Source organism: Microtus pennsylvanicus, chromosome 12 (genome assembly GCF_037038515.1).
Source record: "Microtus pennsylvanicus isolate mMicPen1 chromosome 12, mMicPen1.hap1, whole genome shotgun sequence".
NCBI lineage: Eukaryota > Metazoa > Chordata > Mammalia > Rodentia > Cricetidae > Microtus > Microtus pennsylvanicus.
In genome coordinates this window covers 28,298,233-28,319,547 of record NC_134590.1, presented here as the reverse complement: position 1 = coordinate 28,319,547, position 21,315 = coordinate 28,298,233, and the positions used below count along the sequence as shown (strand labels likewise).

The 21,315-nt window shown below is 47.0% G+C and overlaps 1 protein-coding gene across 1 annotated transcript in view; it reads right to left on the bottom strand.

Annotated features, from left to right (window-relative positions):
• The window catches only part of Usp46 (ubiquitin specific peptidase 46), a 74,214-nt gene extending 71,614 nt beyond the window's left edge, over positions 1 to 2,600 (bottom strand). Inside the window, exon 1 of the mRNA XM_075943076.1 lies at positions 2,438 to 2,600. Coding sequence (XP_075799191.1) covers positions 2,438 to 2,473 — 36 coding nt within the window. The 5' untranslated portion in view covers positions 2,474 to 2,600. The remainder of the gene's footprint in view (positions 1 to 2,437) is intronic.
• Between the last annotated feature and the right edge of the window lie 18,715 nt (positions 2,601 to 21,315).

The window sequence follows — 21,315 nt, the reverse complement described above, 5'->3', positions numbered from 1 at the left end:
GGACAGAGACAGCCTTTGCCTCAGCACCACCATTTTCCTCTGGGAAATGAGAATGGGAGGGGCAGAAGCGACCTGAGCAGCTTTTTATAAGGGGCGGGGTTTACAGTTCCCACCCCAACTTCTCTAGAGTGTCATTCAGCCTGATTTGCATAAGTGACCCTATGGGTTGCTTCTATTCAGACATGATTTCCATGACCCCTTAAGCGACTAGAAGGTAACATCATGAGAAAGATGAGCAGAGCAGCCGGAACTCACTGAGAACTTCCTATGTACTGGGCACGGAGACTCAGGAACTCCGTCAATGCAACCATTTATCAGCCCATTTCTACCAATCAACGGCAGGCCAGAGAGCACCGTGCTCAGGACACAAAGCTCCAAGTAGGACTTGAAAGTGGATAAAGAAGAACACACCTGTCATCTAGTGCTTCAGGCCATCTCAAGCTGGAAGTCTACCTGGGCTAGCAAGATTATGCCTTAAAAACACAAGCCACAGATAAATACTTAAGCAGGATTGAACCTAGAGTCTTGCTTGAGAATGCAAACATTTCTCCACTTGCTTAAGACCCTGTCTGAACAGGAAGATATTAACATTTACTTCACTAGGGGAAGGGGTTGCAGTGGGGGTGAGGGGTGTGAATGGACCTTAACTTGGTATCTTTCAGGTCACCAGAGGAAGTGTTGATTCTATTGACACAGTATTGGCCCATTCCTTTCATGTCCTCCCAGAAGCTTGTCTCTCTGGCTGAGGTTCACTGAAAACAGATTGTGACATTCTGTCCAGGTGTGCCAAGAAGTCCTAGCTACAGCAAGGGCAAGAACAAGCCGGAGGCAGACTTCCTCTTGGGACACGCTAGCTCTGGAGTTTCCACTCGGCTTCAATATGGAGACGTGTCACTGAATACAAACTGGACAGGAACAGCACCGACAAGCAAGCCCCGAGTCTCAGGAGCCTGTAGGCCTGAGGCCACCCCCACAGGCGGGAAAGCGGCATTCAAGTCACTGTGGTTTCACAGTTCAGGGACACTGGGAAGACATGCATTGTCCTCTCAGGGCATCCAGCGACATTAATGCCACCAGACAGGAAGAAGCAGGAAACCTGTGTCTTGGAGCAGAAAGGGGAAATGTCAAGGCTGCAGGAGCCTCTGCCATCATCCAAGGAGACCTGTACCACCAAGCAGGCAGCCATCGCTCCGGGAGCTCCAGCATTTGCCCTGTTGGCATGGCCTTGGCTGCCAGCGCCGAAAGCTGGAGCCAGCCGCAGCGGGTCTCAACTCCACCTGAGCTAACACATGGCTCCTTAATGCTCTGTGCCATGTGTTGATCTTGCAACAGAATGTGGGACAGAAGATTTAAGAGGCTGTGTGATGGGGGAAGGGCAGATGATCACCTTACCTAAAACCTTCTTAATCAGGCCTCCTCGGGTTCCCTTTAGGGGCTAGCATTACCATCTATGAGGAAGGAGGGATTCCCCAAAATGGCAAAAACAGCAGTGTTCCAGCTTGAAGGGCTCAGAGGGGGATCCAGAGAGTGTAGGCAGAGTACATACCCTCAAGCCCCACATAGTGGGCAAACACCTTACCCCAAACTGACTTCCCTCAGGCTCTCACAAGTAGGGATGCCAGCTGAATACATCCAGGGGACCCAAAAGCTGGAAATGGATGCCAAGGAAACTAATCAGGGCAGGAAGGAACGGGGAAAATTCAAATGGAAGTGACCACTGGGTCATGCCCCACCCCCCGAGCCCGGCAGAACAGTAACATACCAGGCAGTGCCCAAGCTAAGTGGAGAGGAGGCGGGGCAGGATGACCCCTGCAGACTTCCTCACACCCACAGCCGCCTCACTGCCAGGGCCTGCAAACGTCTCTCCTGCAGGTAGGGGAAACTGAGGCCTCCAGAACACATTGCCGTGCTCTCCCATACCCGGCTTTAACCACCGCTCTAATCAGATTCTGCACTTGATTTTTTTTTCCACAGCTTTTACGTCTATCCAATTTCTCCCGACAGGAGCACTGCCATTGCAAAGTGAATCTTAAATACAATCGAGGCTGAACTCCAAAAGGAGACGAGGACAGTGAGTCCAGTGAGGGTTTATTTACTGCACCAGGAGGATCTGCGTCCTCCCTCTCCGGACTCATACCCTCACGGTCCTTCCCCGGACATCAGTGTGCGGCCACGAACCTTCACTCCCACCCACCGCCCGCACCGCAGCTAGAGGGCGGGAGTACGGGGCCGCCCTGGGGATCCCCGGGATCTACTAGGTCCCCAGCTGGGACAGAGGCGGGGGACTGCGGTCAACCGGCCCAGCCCCGGGGGCCAGGAACTTCTGGCCGCGCGGCCCCTACAGCCACCACAGCGCGCGTGCAGCTCCAGCCCGGGGTTCCCTTTCTTTGCCTGGCTCGCCGCGGGCGCGACCCCCGGAGGCTCGGCGGCCACTCACCATATTACAGATGGAGGCGATGTTTCGGACAGTCATTAGTCTAAAGGTTGCAGCGATCGCGCACCGCCATCTTTACCAGGGGAAAACGGGACTGTCCATGGTGGCGCGCAGCGAGGCCGGGCGGCGGCGAGGCGGCCTGGGGCCGGCTTGCAGTGGGGTTGGGCGAGAGAGGCCAGGCGGCGGCGAGGGCGGGGCGGCGGCGCGGGGCGGGGAGTGGCGGAGCGACGCAGCCGGGGCCGCGGCCCGCGGGAGGAGGAGCCCGGAGCCGGGAGACGCTGAACCGGGCTACGCTCACACCGCCCGTCCGGACTCGCTCGCCCAACCCCGATGGAAGCCAGCCGTTCTTGCTCCGCTGCCCCAGGATCCCTCGAGGCCGGCCCCGGACAAACCCAGCACCACGGCCTTCACGCCTGACCCAGGACCGGGCACTGGACACTGGCCGATTGCCGGCCCGGGACCCACACTGCGGGAACACTGGAGCTCTCTGTTCCTGATTTCCTTCTACCTGCTCCTGCCGGTCTCCAACAAGCCTTAGGCTTTAGGGGTTGGCTAGGGGAGAATATGAGGATTAGGGGTGACTGTAATCCAACTTTAAAGTTTCTCGCCAAGGTTCAAGCCAGATGGCATCTGCCGGAACCCGAAAAGTAAAATACGACCAGGACATGGGCGTGGCCAGAAAGCCCTAGCCAGCGGTAACCCAGCAGCCTGGTTAAAGATCTCCCAGAAAGGAAAGAATTCCGAATCTAGGCAGATGCACTTGGGCGATTTGTGACATTAGCAGGTACAGAGGTTCTGGGCGGGACTAGAGGCTGTCCAAGAAAGATCAAAACAAAACTTCTGCATTCCCCCCCCCCCCCCACACACACACCCGTGGAGCTCCCGATCTCAGCTTTGTGAGACAGATGATGTTTGAGTTTATGCACGTTCCTGCAGAGGCGGAGACCTCAGGCTCAGGATGCAAATGTGTATGTACCCCACTGGAAGGATAAGTTCTTGAGAATTCAAAGAATCCAATTCAGACGTGGTGAACAATTGTGCAGACAGGGTTGCCATTCCGTGCTTCCCACAGGGACGCTGTGCACGTGAAACGTGATAAATTCCCGAACCAATGTGTTTTTGTGCCAAATTAAATTAGGAGAGAAATTAGTATAATTGAAGGCAGCTTTATCTAGCCAAGAGTAACTTACTAGGGGGAAAATAGGATTCTATACAAAATCAGTAAGAGCTATCCATTGGTAATTCTTCTAGGACCTGGATGGAAACGGAAGACAAACACTGCTGTCTAAAGGCTTGGGGATCAAGTGGATACTATGTTTTTCAGCGTATAGAAGGATTAATATTCCTCATCATGCTGAGTCAGCCTAGCTAAATTTTATTTTCAGTATTTTTACTGTCAGTCATGGTATGCCGTATGATTCCTTCACCTTCTACCATGACTATGAGATAACAAACACAATAGCCCCACACGGCTCAAAGAGCACGATCCTATCCAGCTTCTGTGTTATCCTAATGGTACGGATGAAGGTGTACTAACCTCAGCTGGGCACCGTTTAGGGAGAAGATGTTGGTTAAACACTCAAACTATAACTCGCCAGAACATTGAGGCCCAGAAAAGCGTCACAATCTGAAAAATGTCAGAAGCTGAAGGCCTCAGTTTCACAGGTGGTTCGTCCAAAGCTTTAAATATGCAAGTTTTTCTAGTGATAAAGTTCATGATTTCTTCTGATATGGGCACGCTGATTGCCAAGCCTCCGGGATTTAAGACGCAATTGACACAAACTTGGGTCCTTAAGTTCAATCCCCCAGAACCCACCCACCCCCCAAAAACAACCTGATTACAGTGTATACATATCCCAGTGCGGGAGACACAGAACACCGGGGGCTTGTATTTGCTGGCTAGAGAGTCTAGCCAAATCACAGGCTACGGGTTCAGGGACAGACCTCTCTGTCTCAGAAAGTAAAGTGGATGGGCTAGAGGGATGGCTGGAAGGTTAAGACTGCAAACTGCAGCTGGGAGGTGACGCAAGCCTTTAATCCCAGCATACTGGAGGCAGAGGCAAGGGGATCTCTGTGAGTTCTGGGAACCCTGCCTTGGAAAACAAACAAACAAGAGTGTAAACTGCTCTTCCAGAGGACCAGAGTTCAATTCCCATCACCCTGAGGGGTGGTTCACAAACACCAACTTCACACTTGTGACTTCAGCTCCGAGGGATCCCCAGGTTTCTGGCATTCATGAAACCGGCATTATGTGCACACAACACCTACACAAACACACACACACATCCACAGTTACAAATAAATCTTCAAACAAAAGAATAAGGGATTGAAAAAGATACCAACATCAACCCCAGGCCTTGGCACACACACGTACTCACACATAAGCATATACCTGTTTACACACAAAAACACCATTGACAGTGAGAACGCACCAGCACCCGGCTCCTGGATGCTGTGCCAACAAGAAAAAGGGTTCTTTGCGTGCCCTCTAACCACCTAAAACTAAGTACACAGTGTAGACATGCCAGTTGAAATCTGAAGGTGGTATCGTACAATCCAGCACTTGAGAAACTGACTCAGCAGGGCCCCTAGACATTCAAAGCCCACCTGGTCTGCACAGTGAGTACCAGGCTAGTCAAGGATGGGTGGCAAGACCCTGTCTCAAGCTCAACCTCTGGAGAGGAGAAAAAAAAAGTTGAAACTCAGACTGTGGGTTTGTCAGCAAATCAATTGAACATAGCAGAGTTTATCCAACTCATGAATGATTAAATGTGTTTTTACAATTGGACAGGGTTGATATTCACAAGTCTCGATTACAGACGGCTTGGGTTGAAGAAGAGATGTAACCTTAGCTTCATTCGGTGAGGAAATATTACTCACAGGTGGGCGGAGATAAAAATCTTGAAAATGGTGCCTGGATGATGAGGGAATTTTGAGGGAAAGTATTCTACGTGGAGAGGACAGCAGGTATGAGATGCACAGGGAGGACAGGAATAGCCAGTAAACAGAAAGACGGCCTCCAGGCCAACGTCAGCCTAAGTGGATCAGAGCGAGGCGGCCACTCTGTAGCGTGCTCCTTACTGTGAAGCGTGATCCATGGACCAGCACTGGCATCAGCTAGGATGTGCTTGAGTTGTACCTATCTCAGAACAGGTCAAGCCCTTCAGACCCTGCCTCGGCCAATCACTGTGCTGGGATATATAACAGGCTGCCCCGAAATCCTTCTGTTTCTTCTAGTGGCCACTTCTGGACCTACTCTGGGAACTTAGCCTCTCCTATGTTTGACCCTGGGGTTCAGGTATATCTTACCTTGCACCTAAAGTCAGAGGGAAGTCTCAAGGCCCAGCTCCAGGGACTGACATGTTAAATAATCAGCCCTGGGACTTCATGTGCAGTGAGTGTGAGTCCTGGTACATATATGTAGTCGTGTGTGTGTGTGTGTGTGTGTGTATGTTTAGGCATGGTTAATATTGTGTGTCTCCCTCAGTCATTCTCCACTGTATTTTTTGAGACAGGGTCTCTCACTGAAGCTGGAACTCACTAATCTGGCTAGGCTTGCTGGCCAGTGAGCCCCAGGGACCCTTTGTTTCCCTAGTGCTGGTGTTATAGATGTGTGCTAACATGTTCATCTTAGCACGCGGGTGCTAGCAATCCAGACTCGGGTCCTCATGCTTTCATTGCAAGCACTTTTTCCTATAGGGCAATGTTCCCCAAACGCATTTGCCTTGTTTTTGATGGCAGGGTCTCACTATTAGCCCGGGCTGACCTCACACTTGAGGCAGTACTACCCCCAGCCTTCCACGTGCTGGGATTACAGATGTGAGCCACCACCATGCGCAGTTTGTAGTCCTGATACTTCGGTGAAAAAGCAGGTCCTGTCCCCATTCCTAATGCTGCAAAGCCGGTGGGATGTGAAGCCAACATAGGAAAATGGTCCTGAGGCATGGAGGAGAGACCATATCTACTGCTGCCAGACATAAATCCCAGACTTTTCAGTAACCCAAACCAGAGAAAACATTCTTTTCCCTGGCCAGGTCAAATGGGCACCTGCCACTGGAGATTGAAGGAATCCTAATTCCGTCAGTGTCTCCTGGCTCTGGGAACTTGGGAAGCTCACTCTGAAGCTGCCCTGTTCCTGCTTCTTCTGGTCTCTGCCCTCCAACCGGACAGCTGAAGGTCCGCCTCCTAGGATGCTCCTCCCCCACCCGCAGCTCCACTAATTGTCATTAGACAGGAAGGCACAGTCTGTTTTGCCCTCATATTACACTTGAGGAACCAGTGCGTTGTCCATGGGAACCATTATCCCTGGGCCGCCAAGCATCCAAACACTGGACCACCCCTGCATACAGCCTGCGGCAACCATACTAAACCCCTGCATACAGCCTGCAAACTTGGGACAAACCAAGACGATGGGTGCTGGAGCTGTTCTGGTTCTAGCAGCATTTGTGGGAGCTGTTTAGGAAAGTTTCTGCTACTTTTAGGGTACTGTTAGCATAAGGAAAGGCCAGCTTTGGAAGGAACATCACATTAGAAGTCTGCCAATGTAGTGGTTCTCAACCTGTGGGTCGAGACCTCTTTGGGGGTCTTTCCTGGGGTCCCCTAAGACCATCAGGAAACACAGATATTTACATTGTGAGCAATAACAGTAGCAAAATTACAATTATTATGTAGCAACAAAAATAATTTTATAGTTGGGGTCACCACACATGAGGAACTGTATTAAAGGGCTGCAGCCTCGGGAAGGTTGAGAACCACTGCTCTACTGGAATGACTGCATCTGACATCATGCTGCAGTTCCTCATGTCTTTTCCGGTGCTCTCCGAACAATCAGCCTGTTTCCACGGTCACTGAAGGACTTCTGAGCTAGATAGGGATATGATTAGACCTTTATTTGATTCGCTGTAACTGAAAAAGCATGGCTCTGATGGCTTCCCTGGGTGAAGGGCACTGAAGATGCTCCAGGTGAAGCTGATTAGAAATCTGAGCGGGCTAGGGAGATGGCTCAGTGAGGAAAGCACTTGCCTGGTCGATGTGAGGACCAGAGGTCAGATGGCCAGAATTCACACAAATGCCACATGAGCCTAGCAGCCCACCTATGACCAGCACTTGGAAAAGAGAGACCGGAAAAGGCTAGACTAATCAAAGTTGGTGAGTTCTAGGTTCAACTCAGGCAATCAAGGAGACTCCTGATGTCGACTTTGGGCCTGCATATGCACATGTGTACATATGTACACAGACACACATGTATGTGCCCATACACACACACACACACACACACACACACCAAAATAAACAGGCATCTGAGAGGGTCCCAGAGCTGACAGTGGCCTGGGTGTAGAGAAACGGCCATGATCAGTAGGGTGGGGTGAACAGAATGAAAACCCTTGCTTGGGGCGGAAGACAGGGACCAGCCCAGATTTCTGACTAGAATAAAGCGTGTGCCACTTTTATTTTTACTGTGTGTCTGGGTATTTTGCTCACATATATGTCTGTCCTCCACATGCATGCCTGGTGCCCATAGAAGCCCAAAAAAAGGCACTAAATCCCCTAGAACCGGAGATCCCAACAGTTGTGAGCCGCCATGTGGGTGCTGGGAATTGAACTCAGGACCTTTGGAAGAGCAGGTGATGTTCTTAACCACTGAGCCATCTCTCCAGCCCTACAGCCAGTGCTCTTACAGCCAAGCCGTCTATCGAGCTTCCCACAACACTTTTATTTATTTTGATGGAAAATGCTAAAGATAAGACTCCGGTGAGGGTGATTAGGAGCATGGCTCAGGTGTCGACTCTGTGGATGATAAGCACTTGAATATTTAATCAAAGGAGCCCTTCATTATGAAAGTCTGAGCGTAAGAAAAATCTTCACTGGAGAAGTCAGTCTAAGAGTAACTGATGTATAGATAATAACGGAGGACATGCAACTCTGGAGGAACTTGCCCAGGAGAAGGTAGAACAGAAGGCAAAGGGGATGCTTAGAGAGCTCCACCACGCAGGGCAGCTGTGGGAGAAGAGGACCCGGGGAAACTAGGAGAACCTCTGAAACAGGGAAGACAATGGCTGGCGGTGTGATAGAAACAGTATTTAAAGACAGAGGGCCTATAAACTGTATCAAATACAATAATAAAATCAACATATCCTACAACCTGGCACACATCACAAACAGCACGTATAAAATCAACATATTCTTCCACCGAGCACATGTCACCACAGCCAGCAGCTGCATAATAATACCAGATAAATAATAAATGGCGACTACCATCTCTTTCCAAACAGGCTCTAAGATACGCGTCATCTTCGCAGTTTCGCAGTTCTCTGAGAAAGTGGTATTAAATGCTATGTTTGGGGAGAAAGAAAGCCGAGGCTCAGGAAATTTAAGAAAAGTTACCCAGAGCCCATGTGTGGTGGTACACACCTTTAATGGCACACACCTTTAATCCCAGCACTTCTGAGGCAGAGACAGGTGGCTCTCTGTGAGTTTGTGGTCAGCCTGGTCTACACAGTGATTTCTAGTTTAGCCAGGTCTACATAGTGAGATCTTGGGAAGAAAAGAAAGGAGAAGAAACGCAGAGTCAGGTGTGGGGGGTTGACTTCATGGATAAAGGGGCCTACCGCCAAGCCTGACTCCTAAGATCCACACAGTATAAAGAGAAACTAACTCCATAGGTTGTCCTCTGACACCCAAACATATACAGAAAAGAAGGGGAGAAGGCGGTTGGAAGACAGGGAGGGGGGAGAGGGAGAGAGAGAGAGAGAGAGAGAGAGAGAGAGAGAGAGAGAGAGAGAGGGGAGAGAGAGAGAAACGGTTCTCCAGAACCATGCAAGCATCAACTCTAAAAGGTGTTCACTGGGGGGGGGGGGGGGTAGTTTGGGTGGAAGGTTAGGACAAGATCAATGTGGGAAATAGTTGTAAGAAAAAAAGGAGAGGAGACAACAGACTCTGAAGGCGTTTGGCTGTGAGGAGGGTTACGAAGTAAGCAATGGAAGAGCTCAAAAATACCTTCAATGAGGGGTTTCTCCCTGAGTGACCTGGCTCTGCCCCCCACTCCACACTTCCAGGCCTGCCGCCCACCCTTGCCCCTAGCATCTTCCTTCTGCTTCAGGTCCACTCATTCCTCGAAACTTGCTTCCCACAGGGAGTCGTCCTGGTTAAGTGGCCGGAGCCTTTATGGGACAACCTCAGGCGCTTCACAGGCCAATATCCTACCAGAAACACCCAGCTCACTCAGTCTCCACCATAGCACTCACCATCTGACGCTCCCGAAGAGGGTCCCTCTCCTCCAGGTTCTGGTCGGAATTAAGTAGAACTGGAGGCCCTGGTAGAAGGAGGACGGGGGGAGGGGGGGTTGACAGGTGTGTCTGCCAGAGAAAGTTGAACCAGGCCGGCTTCTGTAGAAGTCAGGCATCCTGAAAAAGCTTGACCGTAAAATTAGGAGAGCTCTCAAGCAAAAGTCCGGAGGAGGTGAGGGAATCAGTGGGCTTTCCGTTCATTTGTTTCTTTTGTCAAGGTTGTCAGTGTGGAAGACTGTGACTGGGTTTCTCATCTGAAAGTGAAAGACCCCCGGAGTGGGGAGACTCTCACACAAGTCTCGAGATAACACGACCCCCCAGAAACTCATGAAAGAACATCCTTGCAGCAATCACATGAGGTTTATTGACAGGAACCCGCGGCGCTAGGGCTGAAACTCATTTCCCACGCAGGGGTAGAGGAGTTTGACCCCGAGTAGCTAGGAGAGGGGATATTTAGGGGAAAAAAACACAACCCAAAGGGGGTAGGGAAAATTCCAAAAATACCAGTGATAATCACAAGGGGGTAACTCCCCATTTCTCAAGATAATTCTCAAGATTATAATCTAACTTTACGGTCAGCTAGTTCCTGGAACAGTCACTGAACCAACTAACCTAGATATTGGCTCTATTCTTCCTGCTAGAGGGGTCTGGATTTATCCGGGTCTTTCAAAAGGAAAAGGCATTGGGCCTGGTGGCAGGGTCTATACACCCAGAAATGTAGGAGGCGTGTGCAGAAAGGCAGCACATCCAAGGCTTACCTGGGCTGCACAGTCAATCCAAGACCAATCTGGGCAGTTTAGGAAGAACCCTGAATCCAAAGAAAAGCAAAAGGGGGCAGGGTGTGGGCTACGGCTCAGTGCTGGAGCGCTACGCGGGCATGGGTTCGCTCCCAAGCACTCTGGGGGCATGGGAGTCTCACCCTTCTCGGAGCCTCTGTGCTACTGGGTGCCCTGTGAGCATCTATACAAATGCTGGTCAATGATCACTGTTACACGGGGCCAAAAATGTCATCACTACGGACTCGACAGCCCCCGAGGGCTGCAATGAGTTCATGAGCCTTTTCAGGATGATGAGAGCTGGTAAGTGGGTTCAAGGGTCTCAAAAGAACTAGTTGATTCAAATGTTTTATATTCTTTTAATAAAATTTTCTTTCTGTTGCGACCTTGTGTGCGAGGGGAGACACTGGACAGTGTAGAGGCTTCTGTCTTAGTCACGCCTGATGCTGTGTACTCTTGTAAAGTGAATGAACAGGAGGATCAAGAGGTCAAGGTCTTCCTTGGTTACACTATTTATTCCAGGTCAGTCTGGACTACTTGAGAGCTTGTCTTAAAAACAAACAAACAAAAAAAACCAAACCTTTAGAAAGAGTGCAGATGGCTCAGTGGTTAGAGGCACGAGCCTTAAAGCCCAAAGGCCTGAGCTCAGTCCCCTGTCCCATATGGTATAACTGCAGAAACGACTCCTACAAGCTGTTCTCTGCCGTCCACGTGTGTGCAGTGGGGTGTGCACAAGATCACCACCTCATGCGTACATATAAATAAATAAATCCCTCACACGCTTTTCTGAGAATTTGAGTTAGGACTCAGAAAGTAAAACTTTTTCTTTTCTCTTTTCTCTGCTTTTGTTTGTTCGTTTGTTTTGTTTTTTTTAAAATATTTATTTACTTATTATGTATACAATATTCTGTCTGCAGGCCAGAAGAGGGCACCAGACCTCATTACAGATGGTTGTGAGCCACCATGTGGTTGCTGGGATTTGAACTCAGGACCTTTGGAAGAACAAGCAATGCTCTTAACCCCAGTTTGTTTTGTTTTTTGAGATGGGGGTCTCTCTATGTTGTCCTGGCTGAAGGTTGCTCTTTCACTTTCTTAGCTAAGCATGCTTTCCAGGCACCATGGGCTCTTTTTCCTCGGAAGATACCCCTCCATCACGTGGTGCTCGTTGACCTCCATTGAAAACAGCTTGGTTTGCCTTCTCCTTCATCTCACTTATGGAAACTGCCAGGACTTGCAGCCTGCCTGCCCTGTTATTTCTCTTAAATGTTTATAAACAGTATTCTTGAGCTTCAGAAGCAAATAATAATAATAACAATAAATAGTAGGTAGACTGGAGGTGTGGCTTGGTGGTAAAGTACTTATCTTGCCTGATACCTGGCATTGAAAAAATTAATAAATAAATTCAGGACTGGAGAGATGGCTCAGTGGTTAAGAGCACTGACTGTTCTTCCAGAGGTCCTGAGTTCAATTCCCAGCAACCACATGGTGGCTCACAACCATCTGTAATGAGATCTGGTGCCCTCTTCTGGCGTGCAGGCGTACATGGAGGCAGAATGTTGTATACATAATAAATAAATCTTTAAAAATAAATAAATAAATACAAAGATAGTGTAATTATGTTCTAGGACATTGGTTCTCAACCTGTGGGTCATGATCCCTTTGACAAATTTCTATCTCCAAAAAAAATATTTACATTACAATCCGTAACAGTAGCAAAATTACAGTTATGAGGTAGCAGAGAAAATAATTTTATGGTTGGGGGTCACCACAACACAACAACTGTATGAAAGGGTCATAGCGTTAGGAAGTTGAGAACCGCTGGGCTAGGGAGTAGGAATTAGGAGTCATTTGATAGAAATCACTATAAAAACAAAAGGCTTCAGCTCCCAGATAGAATGGATTCTTACAGGTTATTACAACATTGAAGAACTTGTCATAGCTAAGTAAAAAGATTGTGCATCTTGTGCTTTTATTTATTTATTAGTTATTTTGAGGCAAGGTTTCTCTGTGGCTTTTGAGCCTGTCCTGGAACTAGCTCTTGTAGACCAGGCTGGTCTCGAACTCACAGAGATCCACCTGCCTCTGCCTCCCTGAGTGCTGGGATTAAAGGCATGTGCCACCACCGCCTGGCTACGTCTTGTGCTTTTAATGTTTACTTAAGACACAACATACAGGTTACTGGAGTGCTGATAAAAACAGACACACCTGTGCAATGGCCACCCAGGAGAGGGCATAGAACAGTGCCCATCACTAGGATGCCCAGTCCCTTTCCCCCAGGCACCCCTCCCATCCCAGCCTTTCTTCCATTTCCCCGGGAAGCCCCTTCCTCTTCTCCAATGCCATAGCTTGATTTTACATGTATTTTTGCTTGTACATGTCCATAAAAAGTGTAGTTTGTGCTTTCGTTTCTTTTCCTAAATATGTTTATGAGATTCATTCATGTTATTCCAAAAAGCTATGGTTCTGGGCTGAGCCACAGTGGTAGAGCGCTTGTCTACTATATTGCAAGGCCTAGAATTCCAACCCTAGCATAAAAATAATAGCTGTACTCAGTTGGTTTCCAGTGCTGCACAGTATCCTACTCTATGATATAAGAATCTCCTAATGCATTTACAGTAGATTTGGGTGTTGTGTTTTGCTTTTTCTACCTTGACTTCATCACCAAAACGTAGCTGGAACTTTGCACGTCCTTCAATGTGCATAGACACGTCTGCTTGCTATCTACCTCATGAGTATGAACGTTGGGAGACGATGTGAAACTGGTGTTGAGGTGATCCCGTTAACTTACCACCAGCAGAATGTCAGAGTTCTCTGTCCCAGTCTCCAGGGACTTAGATAACGGCTGGATAATGAATTCTAGTGAACTGCAGAACAGTTATGTTCACTGTGTAATTTGAACACTATTTTGGTTTTTTTAATTAATTAATTTATTTATTTATTAAAGATTTCTGCCTCCTCCCTGCTTGAACACTATTTTGATAAAGCAATTGTAGTTTTGCTTATAACACAGTAAGGTGAACCGTAGATAACTTCATAATGCTCCTGAACATATTTTTGGTCAACACACAGAAGACTAAGGCAAGAGGAATTTGAGTTCCAGGCCAGCTTGGACTGTTGGCAATGGCCCCATAACATTCTATTTCCTTTCCTCCTGGTCTCAATACAAAACATCAACACAAACTTAAAACCACTGCGGAGCCAAGGATTCTCTAACATCTTCTTGGAACTAGATGAGATAGACAGGTAGGGCTGTAGCTGAGTGGCAGAGGGCTGCCTGGAGGCTGTGGGTTCAATTCCCAGCACTAAGAACTGGAAAAATAAAATAGACGTTAGACAAATTAAGTCAGCAACTATAAACAGCAACAGAAAAACAACCAACTTTTTAAAAAATCAAATAAAGAAGACTGGATGAGTAAGTAGTTAAGATCACTGGCTGCTCTTCCAGGGGAGCTGGGTTTGATTCCCAGCATTTATGTGATGGCTCACAACATCTGTAACTCCAGTCCCGGGGAATCTAACGCCCTCCTCTGGCTTTTGTAGGCACCAGGCCCACAAGTGGCACACACATATACATGCAGATAAAACACCTGTACACATAAAACAAAAATAACTTTAAATTAAAAAATAAAGAATAAACTAGAATAACTAAGCATGGCATTGAGATTCATCTAACTCAACCAAGTTAGAACCCAAAGCATTTCAGTGTCCAGAGCCTCAGCAGCAGCAGGCGAACCAGTTAGAAGTTTAGCTCACACATTACAGCCTCCCAGAGTTACTCCCCGACATGACTTTTCTTAAGTTTTCTCTGGAAATTCAATTTAATGTCTCAATGTTTGGGTCCTTTTTCAAAGGTACTCAACTAACCATGAGAAAGACTGCTTGGTCTGTGTGTTGTAACTGGATAGCCATGCTTTCTCTCCCTGGATAGTTAGCAGACAACTCTACGCTGAAATCCAATCCCAGCAGAACATACTATCTGCCTATCACTCTTCAGAACGACAAGAGCAGTCTGTCTAAATTCCCACTGCTTTCTCCAACAAGTGAAGGCTTAGAGCACTGGTTCTCGACCTTCCTAACACTGCAACCCTTTAATACAGTTCGCCAGGTTGTGGTGACCCCAACCATAAAATTATTTTATTGCTACTTCATAACTGTAATTTTGCTACTGTCATGAATTGTAATGTGATTAACTGCTGTGCAACCCCTGTGAAAGAATCATTTGAGCCCCCCAAGGGGTCACAACCCACAAGTTGAGAAACACTGGCTTAGAATCTTATAAAACAATCCCTGTAAATACGTTGCCCCCTTTCATTTGATGAGTATTAACCTTGTAGCAGGACAGCCTTCCCAGACCATAACACTGGCCCACAATCCTTAGCATGTGAGTTTTGAGGGACCAGGCTTGAGTGATCCATTTTATCCTGAGCTGCCAGGTGGCAATGGCCCCCATCCACAGAAGCCTGACTTCCGGTTCCTAACCCTAAAACCTTCAACTTGTCCCTACAAGGTCCATGGCTTGAGTCTGTGATAATGATTTTGACAAGTCTGCTATAACACAATTTCCACTCATCTCTAAAATAATTCTCTTCTATTAGTTTTTGGTATTAAGGTATTTCAGTCCCCTAAGTCTAAAGCTCTAAACTGATGGCCAAAGACAGACAGACTGTCTCCAAAACAAAGTGGGCAGGCCCTGAGGAACGATGCAAGAAGCTGACTTCTGTCTCTCCCGCATATACTTGCTCACATGCATTGACACAAATGTGTGCGTACACACAGGAACACATATAGACATAATAAAGAAATAAAATCAGTGTCTTCAAGCTATCAAAAGCTTCAGCCATTCAGGGTCCACACTCCTGGCCGAGTAGCTGAGCAGAGTAGCCTCCTTTAAGGGCTACATGTCTCCCTAACCCACCACAATCTTTTATCCGGGCCTCCTCGCCTGCTATGTGACCTTCTTGGCAACAATAGGCATTTTGGTTTCCAAACCCTGACCTCAGCCAGTCTCCCGGAGGCCAGGTTTCTGCCTGGACACAATGTCAGGACATTAGCAGCAACTGAAGACTCTCAAACTGGCCTGTTGTAATTATAACCCCTGCAAGGCCCTGGTGGAGAGCCCAATCCTTTGGTTGCTGCCCTTTCTGTGTGCTGGGTGTTGGCAGGACTTCGCCACACACCGGAACTGTGCCCATTGGAGAGTATCAGGACTTCTTAATCCCTAGGAACCTTCTCCCCATCCCTCTTCGGAAGCACATACTGAGAAAATTGCTGGGAGATGTGATCTAGCTCTCTCTGATGAGCAAGAAACACAGCTGACAAGGAGATCTGTACATCTGAGGCTTTTTTTCCCTAAGCATCACATTTTCCCTCTGTGAGTCAATGCATTCAACAATGCTATTTAAAATTCAATAACTAAAGACAAATGAAACTATAAAAATGGAACATCTTTTATGGAAAGCCGGCTAAATACATGTTTTGTTCAAAATGTCAAGCATTCGAAGACTTAAATAAGATATGGAAAGCGTGTTCCCTAGGGGAGATGAGCAATTCAGATGACAACACTGCACATTCAAATTTCAGATACAAACGCAAGAAGGCATGTATTACCTGGGGAGGTGGAGGAAACCAAGAAGGGGCAGGGACCTCTGGGGCCAAAGGGAGGATAGCGCAGGAAGTGAGGAAGTAGCTGTAGCCACACTGTGTCCCTGATGATCCGCAAGGGAAATCAGTTCTTTGTCATGTACAACTGCATTTTACAGGATCTGATGTTAGGGGCAAAGTCCCTAGAGTTCTAAAACTGCTGATCAGTTAAAATCCAATCAAGACTCGGCCCTTTAAGAAATCCAGACTCATAGACCTGCTCTTGTCTGCTGGGCTCTGCCAGAGGAGCTCAGCCACCTCTTCTGCCTTCTTGACTGTCTTGTAAATGAAGAATAACGGGGAAGGCTCCCCTCCACCCCTCCTCCTTTCCTCCCGGTGTCTGTTGGATTGCCCCGTGAAGCTGTGCATGCTACAGTCACTTTAGAAACCCATTCCAGAAAGCCACCATTTACTTTTCCTGGAATCCATGTCTTTTTTTCTCAAAGTCCCTCCCTCAGTAATGTTTCTATCATATCACTGTAACAAAACATGGTGGCCAAGGCAACTTATAAAAGAAAGCATTAGTTTGGGGGTTCATGGTTCCAGAGGGCTAGCACCCATGACCATCATGGAGAGCAGCTTGGCAGCAAGCAGGCAGACACAACACTGGAGAAGTAACTGAAAGCCTGTATGTTGAGACAACCACCGAAAGGGCCAAGAGTCATTCTGTGGGCATCATTCTGTGGGCCTTTGGAACCCCAAAGCCCCAAAGTCCTCCGTGACATAGTTTCTCCAACAAAATCACACTTCCTAATCCTTCCCAAATAGTTCCACCAACCAGGAACCGAACATTCAACCAAGAAGCTACAGGAGCCATTCTCATTCAAACAACCCACAGCCCCTACCAAATCAACAGTTTCCCTCTGCTGTCTGCTGTCTGCTGTCTTACCATTTCTCTCTCTCTCTCTCTCTCTCTCTCTCTCTCTCTCTCTCTCTCTCTCTCTCTCTCAGGATTCAGGCATATTATACTGGCCTGCCCTGTTATCTGGCAGGATGTACCCAGTCAGTACCCTGCCCAGCCTAGGGTCCTAGTCTGTAGGCAAGTGTGAAGGTCCCTTTAAGAGACGAGCTCTGCCTACTCCTGCCCCCTCTCTTTTTCCGTTGAAGGGTCAGGCAGGACTTTTCTTTCTTTCTTTCTTTCTTTCTTTCTTTCTTTCTTTCTTTCTTTCTTTCTTTCTTTCTTTCTTTCTTTCTTCTTCTTCTTCTTCTTCTTCTTCTTCTTCTTCTTCTTCTTCTTCTTCTTCATCCTCTCTCTCTCTCCCTCTCTTTCTCTCTCCATCTTCTCTTCCCTTCCCTTTCGCTACTCCCTTCCCCCAATAAAGCTCCTCATTTATAGGGGGCCTTGAGTACCAGCCTCAGTATCCCTCAGGGCTCAGAAGTGGATGTCTATGGCAGGCGAGGATCTGAGGGTAAAAAATTAATTCAAGCACGTTACCTCTGCATTGTCTTTATTTTTTGTGCAAGGGGGAAAATGAAGTAAAGGGGGCATGGAGGAGAGGAAGAAGAAGAAAGAAGGAGAGTAAGGGGAAGAAGTAGACAAAACAAAGTAGCATGGAGGAGGAGGAAAAGAAGAGGAGGAGGAGTAAGGGCTGATCTCTACAAGGTCTCTAGTTTTTACAGACGTAGTTGGAAATTTCCATAGGCATGTCAAAATCACAAAAAGGGCAGGTAAAATCTGACAAAGCAGCACTCCAGAAACAGGTGGCCCAACCCAGGAAAGCCAGCATTCAAGGGGAAGTATCTGACATCCCAAGATATTAGATAAAGTTACTAAACATACCAGAATCTTGGATTCAGCCATTCTCCTTATCTAATCTCTTTGGTGATAACCAGTTTCCGGGACACCCAGATTTGTTTGTTAGCAAAGGTGGGGCATGCTGCCTTCTTGCTCAGTGCCTGTCTTCTATAGAAATTTCTATGTGGTTTGTTAGTAGGTAATTTTGTGAGATTGGCTCTATGTAAATTTGACTGCTAGAACAAAGAGTATGTGCCTCGCTCCAAGGTGTGGGGAAAGGAGCAAGGTCATTCTGTTGCCCTACAGAAGTCACACTGCTGAGGTGTTTGGGGAACTAATCCCATTCTGAAAGGAAGAATCATGACTTCTCAAGGTTTCCACAGATATGACAGCGACTTTTCCAAAAGACAAGTCTTCTGCAGCTCTGCAAAATGAGTTGTCCCATGTGGACATGTATGTATACACTTCCCATGGATCTGCCTATTGGTCTGTCAGTCGTGTATAGTCTTATGGGCTCCAACACTCACTTAAGCTCTGCCTGCAAGGCATGTCCAGTCACCTGCCACAGCACTCACTTAAGCTCTGCCTGCAAGGCATGTCCAGTCACCTGCCACAGTTTTGACCCACCCGCCACGGGACACCGCAAAGGTCTCTCGCCTGCCATGGGACCTACCGGTGTCCCACTCGTGCCATTCCACAACCCCTGAACCTTGTTTTTTCTCTGTGTAGCACTGGTCATCCTGGAACTCACTCTGTAGACCAGGCTGGCTTCGAACCCACGGAGATCCACCTACCTCTGCTGGGAATAAAGGTGTGTGTTACTACCACCCCACATGTCTTACCATTTCCTTAATGGCTCATGAGATCAGCGTAAATGGAACTCCGTATGTGGCTTGGAGGAGGGGCATTAAAACACCCTAAAAAGCACTACTCTTCTATTAAGGGATCATAAACACATTTCCAGGAACATGAGAGAACATTTCTTCATATTCGAAGCCTTTCTGTTGTAAAATTCATTGGTGCCGTAGTGGCATGTGAGAACAGCAGTGATTGCCCTTTGTTATGGCCTACTTCTAGGCTAAAATGACAGCTGGCTTACAACAGTCAGAACTTGATTTGTTCTGGGTCAACTTAGAGAAAGTGGTATCGGATTCATAATTTCCGTTTCCCCACATTTGGACTGGAGAGAAGGCCCAGCAGGTTAAAGTTCTTGTAACCAAGCCTGGTAACCTGAGGTGGTTCCCAGAGTGGAAGGAGAACCAGCTCCCAAAGGTTGTCCCTTCCGACCTCCACAAGTGTAGGGTGGAATGCTCTCTCTCTCTCTCTCTCTTTCTCTCTCTCGCTCTCTCTCTCTCTCTCCATAAAACCAATTTCCCAATCTATTAATTAATCGGAGTGCATTTGCAAATCTGGAGGTCAATACTGTAAAGACCTGTACAATAAATTAGTTATTATAGGCACCTGGCTTTCATCACCTAGAAAGCTAAACTTGGCTCAGGGCAGGGGGGCTGGGCAAGGGGCTGGGCAGAAGGCTAATAGACACCACATGTAATTCTCATGGCCGTCATTCTGTCAAATGTCCGCCTTCACCTCGGACCTTAGGCCCTTGTTAGTAATTCTAAAGTTATTTGCAAATTTCTGTTTAAAGCAGTTTAGGGACTCTGACAGTTGTTCTTAGGGCATTTCTTATATAATGCTAGGTATTGTTAAAGGCAAGATTTAGGGACACAGAATTTTTTTTTTATATAGCCTTCTTACATACGTGTGTCCAAATTATATTCAGTATCTGAGAACAGAGCAACTGGTGTGTTAAACATACAGAGTCCCAGGCTCTCATGGAGAGCATTTAAAATCATTCTCTGGTTTGGAGAAATGGCTCAGCACTTAAGAGCACTGGCTGTTCTTCCAGAAAACCCAAGGCTTCATGCAACACCCATATGGTAATCTGATACCCTCTTCTGACCTCTTTAGCCACCAGGCAAACTCACAGCATACAGACATACACGCAAACAAAATGCCCACAGACATAAAATAAAAATAAATAAATCTATTTTTTAAATTACTCTCTGGTAATATTGTCTAGAATTCTGTACCTCTAGCAAGCAGACCAAAGGATTTATTTCATGCACTAAAGTCTGACAACCAAACCTTCAAGAGCATAAAATTTCCCTCAAGTTTATGAGCTAAACAGAAATAATAACACCGGAAATAAACAGTCAAGCCCTACAAACAGCAAACTTCAGGACACTGGCCTGGTCTCTATAGAGGTAAAAACTAGTAGAGTGTGGTGGCCCATGCCTTCTGTAATCCGGGGAAACAAGATCAGGAGGTCAAGGCTGGCTGTGGCTACCTACAGTGAATTCAAGGTCAGTGAGAACTGCAGGGGGCAACAAACTGACCACACAAAACCTGAAGAATGGCCAAACAAAATACTGTGCCTTCTAAGGCAATTACTGCTCAACCACAAACTAAACTGTTGTGTGGTTTCCGCTATACCAGAGAAAGCTTGAAAACAGCTATAAACGAAGGAAGCCTAGTTTCAAAAGGTCACCTGTGTGACTCCATTTCTATGAAAAAATATATAAAAGAAAAATCCATAGAGAATGTTTTCCAAGGACTAGGGAAGTTTTCAGGTTTTTAAAATTTTATTGCTTATTTTTATGTGGATACGTGTGAATCTGTGTGTGAACTTGTGGGTGTCCAAAGATGCCAGGGGAGGACTTCAGATCCTCTGGAGCTGGAGCTACAGGCAGGTGTAAGCCACCTGAAGTGGGTGCTAGGAACCGAACTCTGTTCCCCCGGCAAGAGGAGCAAGCAAGTGTGCTTAGATGCTGAGCCATCTCTCCAGGCCCACCGGGCTTGTTTTTCCCATAAAACACTGCAAACAATGTGGGAGTACACAACAGTGATGATTATAAAACCTACGGGAATATTAAAAATACTGATTTGCTTACTTAAAGGGGTGCCTTAGAATATTTGCATTCAATCTCAAAAAGTTATCTAAAAAGTCATTACAAAGAAGGTCATTGTTTTTCTAGACTAAAAGAGGCTTAAAAGAAACACAAGTAAGCACAATGAATAGACCTCATCTGAGTCCTTATTGAAAGGAACACACTATAAAGTAACATCGTATGACAATAGAGAATCTGGGTGTGAACTTAGAGCCCTGGGTTGTTTGTGCAGTTACAATGGCATTGTCCTCAAGCATGAATGTGTCTTTTCAAATAAATTTATTTTTCAAAATAAAGACTGAAGTATTTAGAGGTGAAATAAACAAAGCTTGAGATTTGTTTTAAAATACTTGGGGGAAAAAAGAAGGCAGCTATGATGAGTTTGTAAAGCAGGAGAGGGCACAGGTGTGGTTCCTTGCACTCTCTTTTGTGCATGTTTGGAAACTTTCTTTCTCCCAAAATTTATAAAAATACATTTTATCCTTCATAGAAA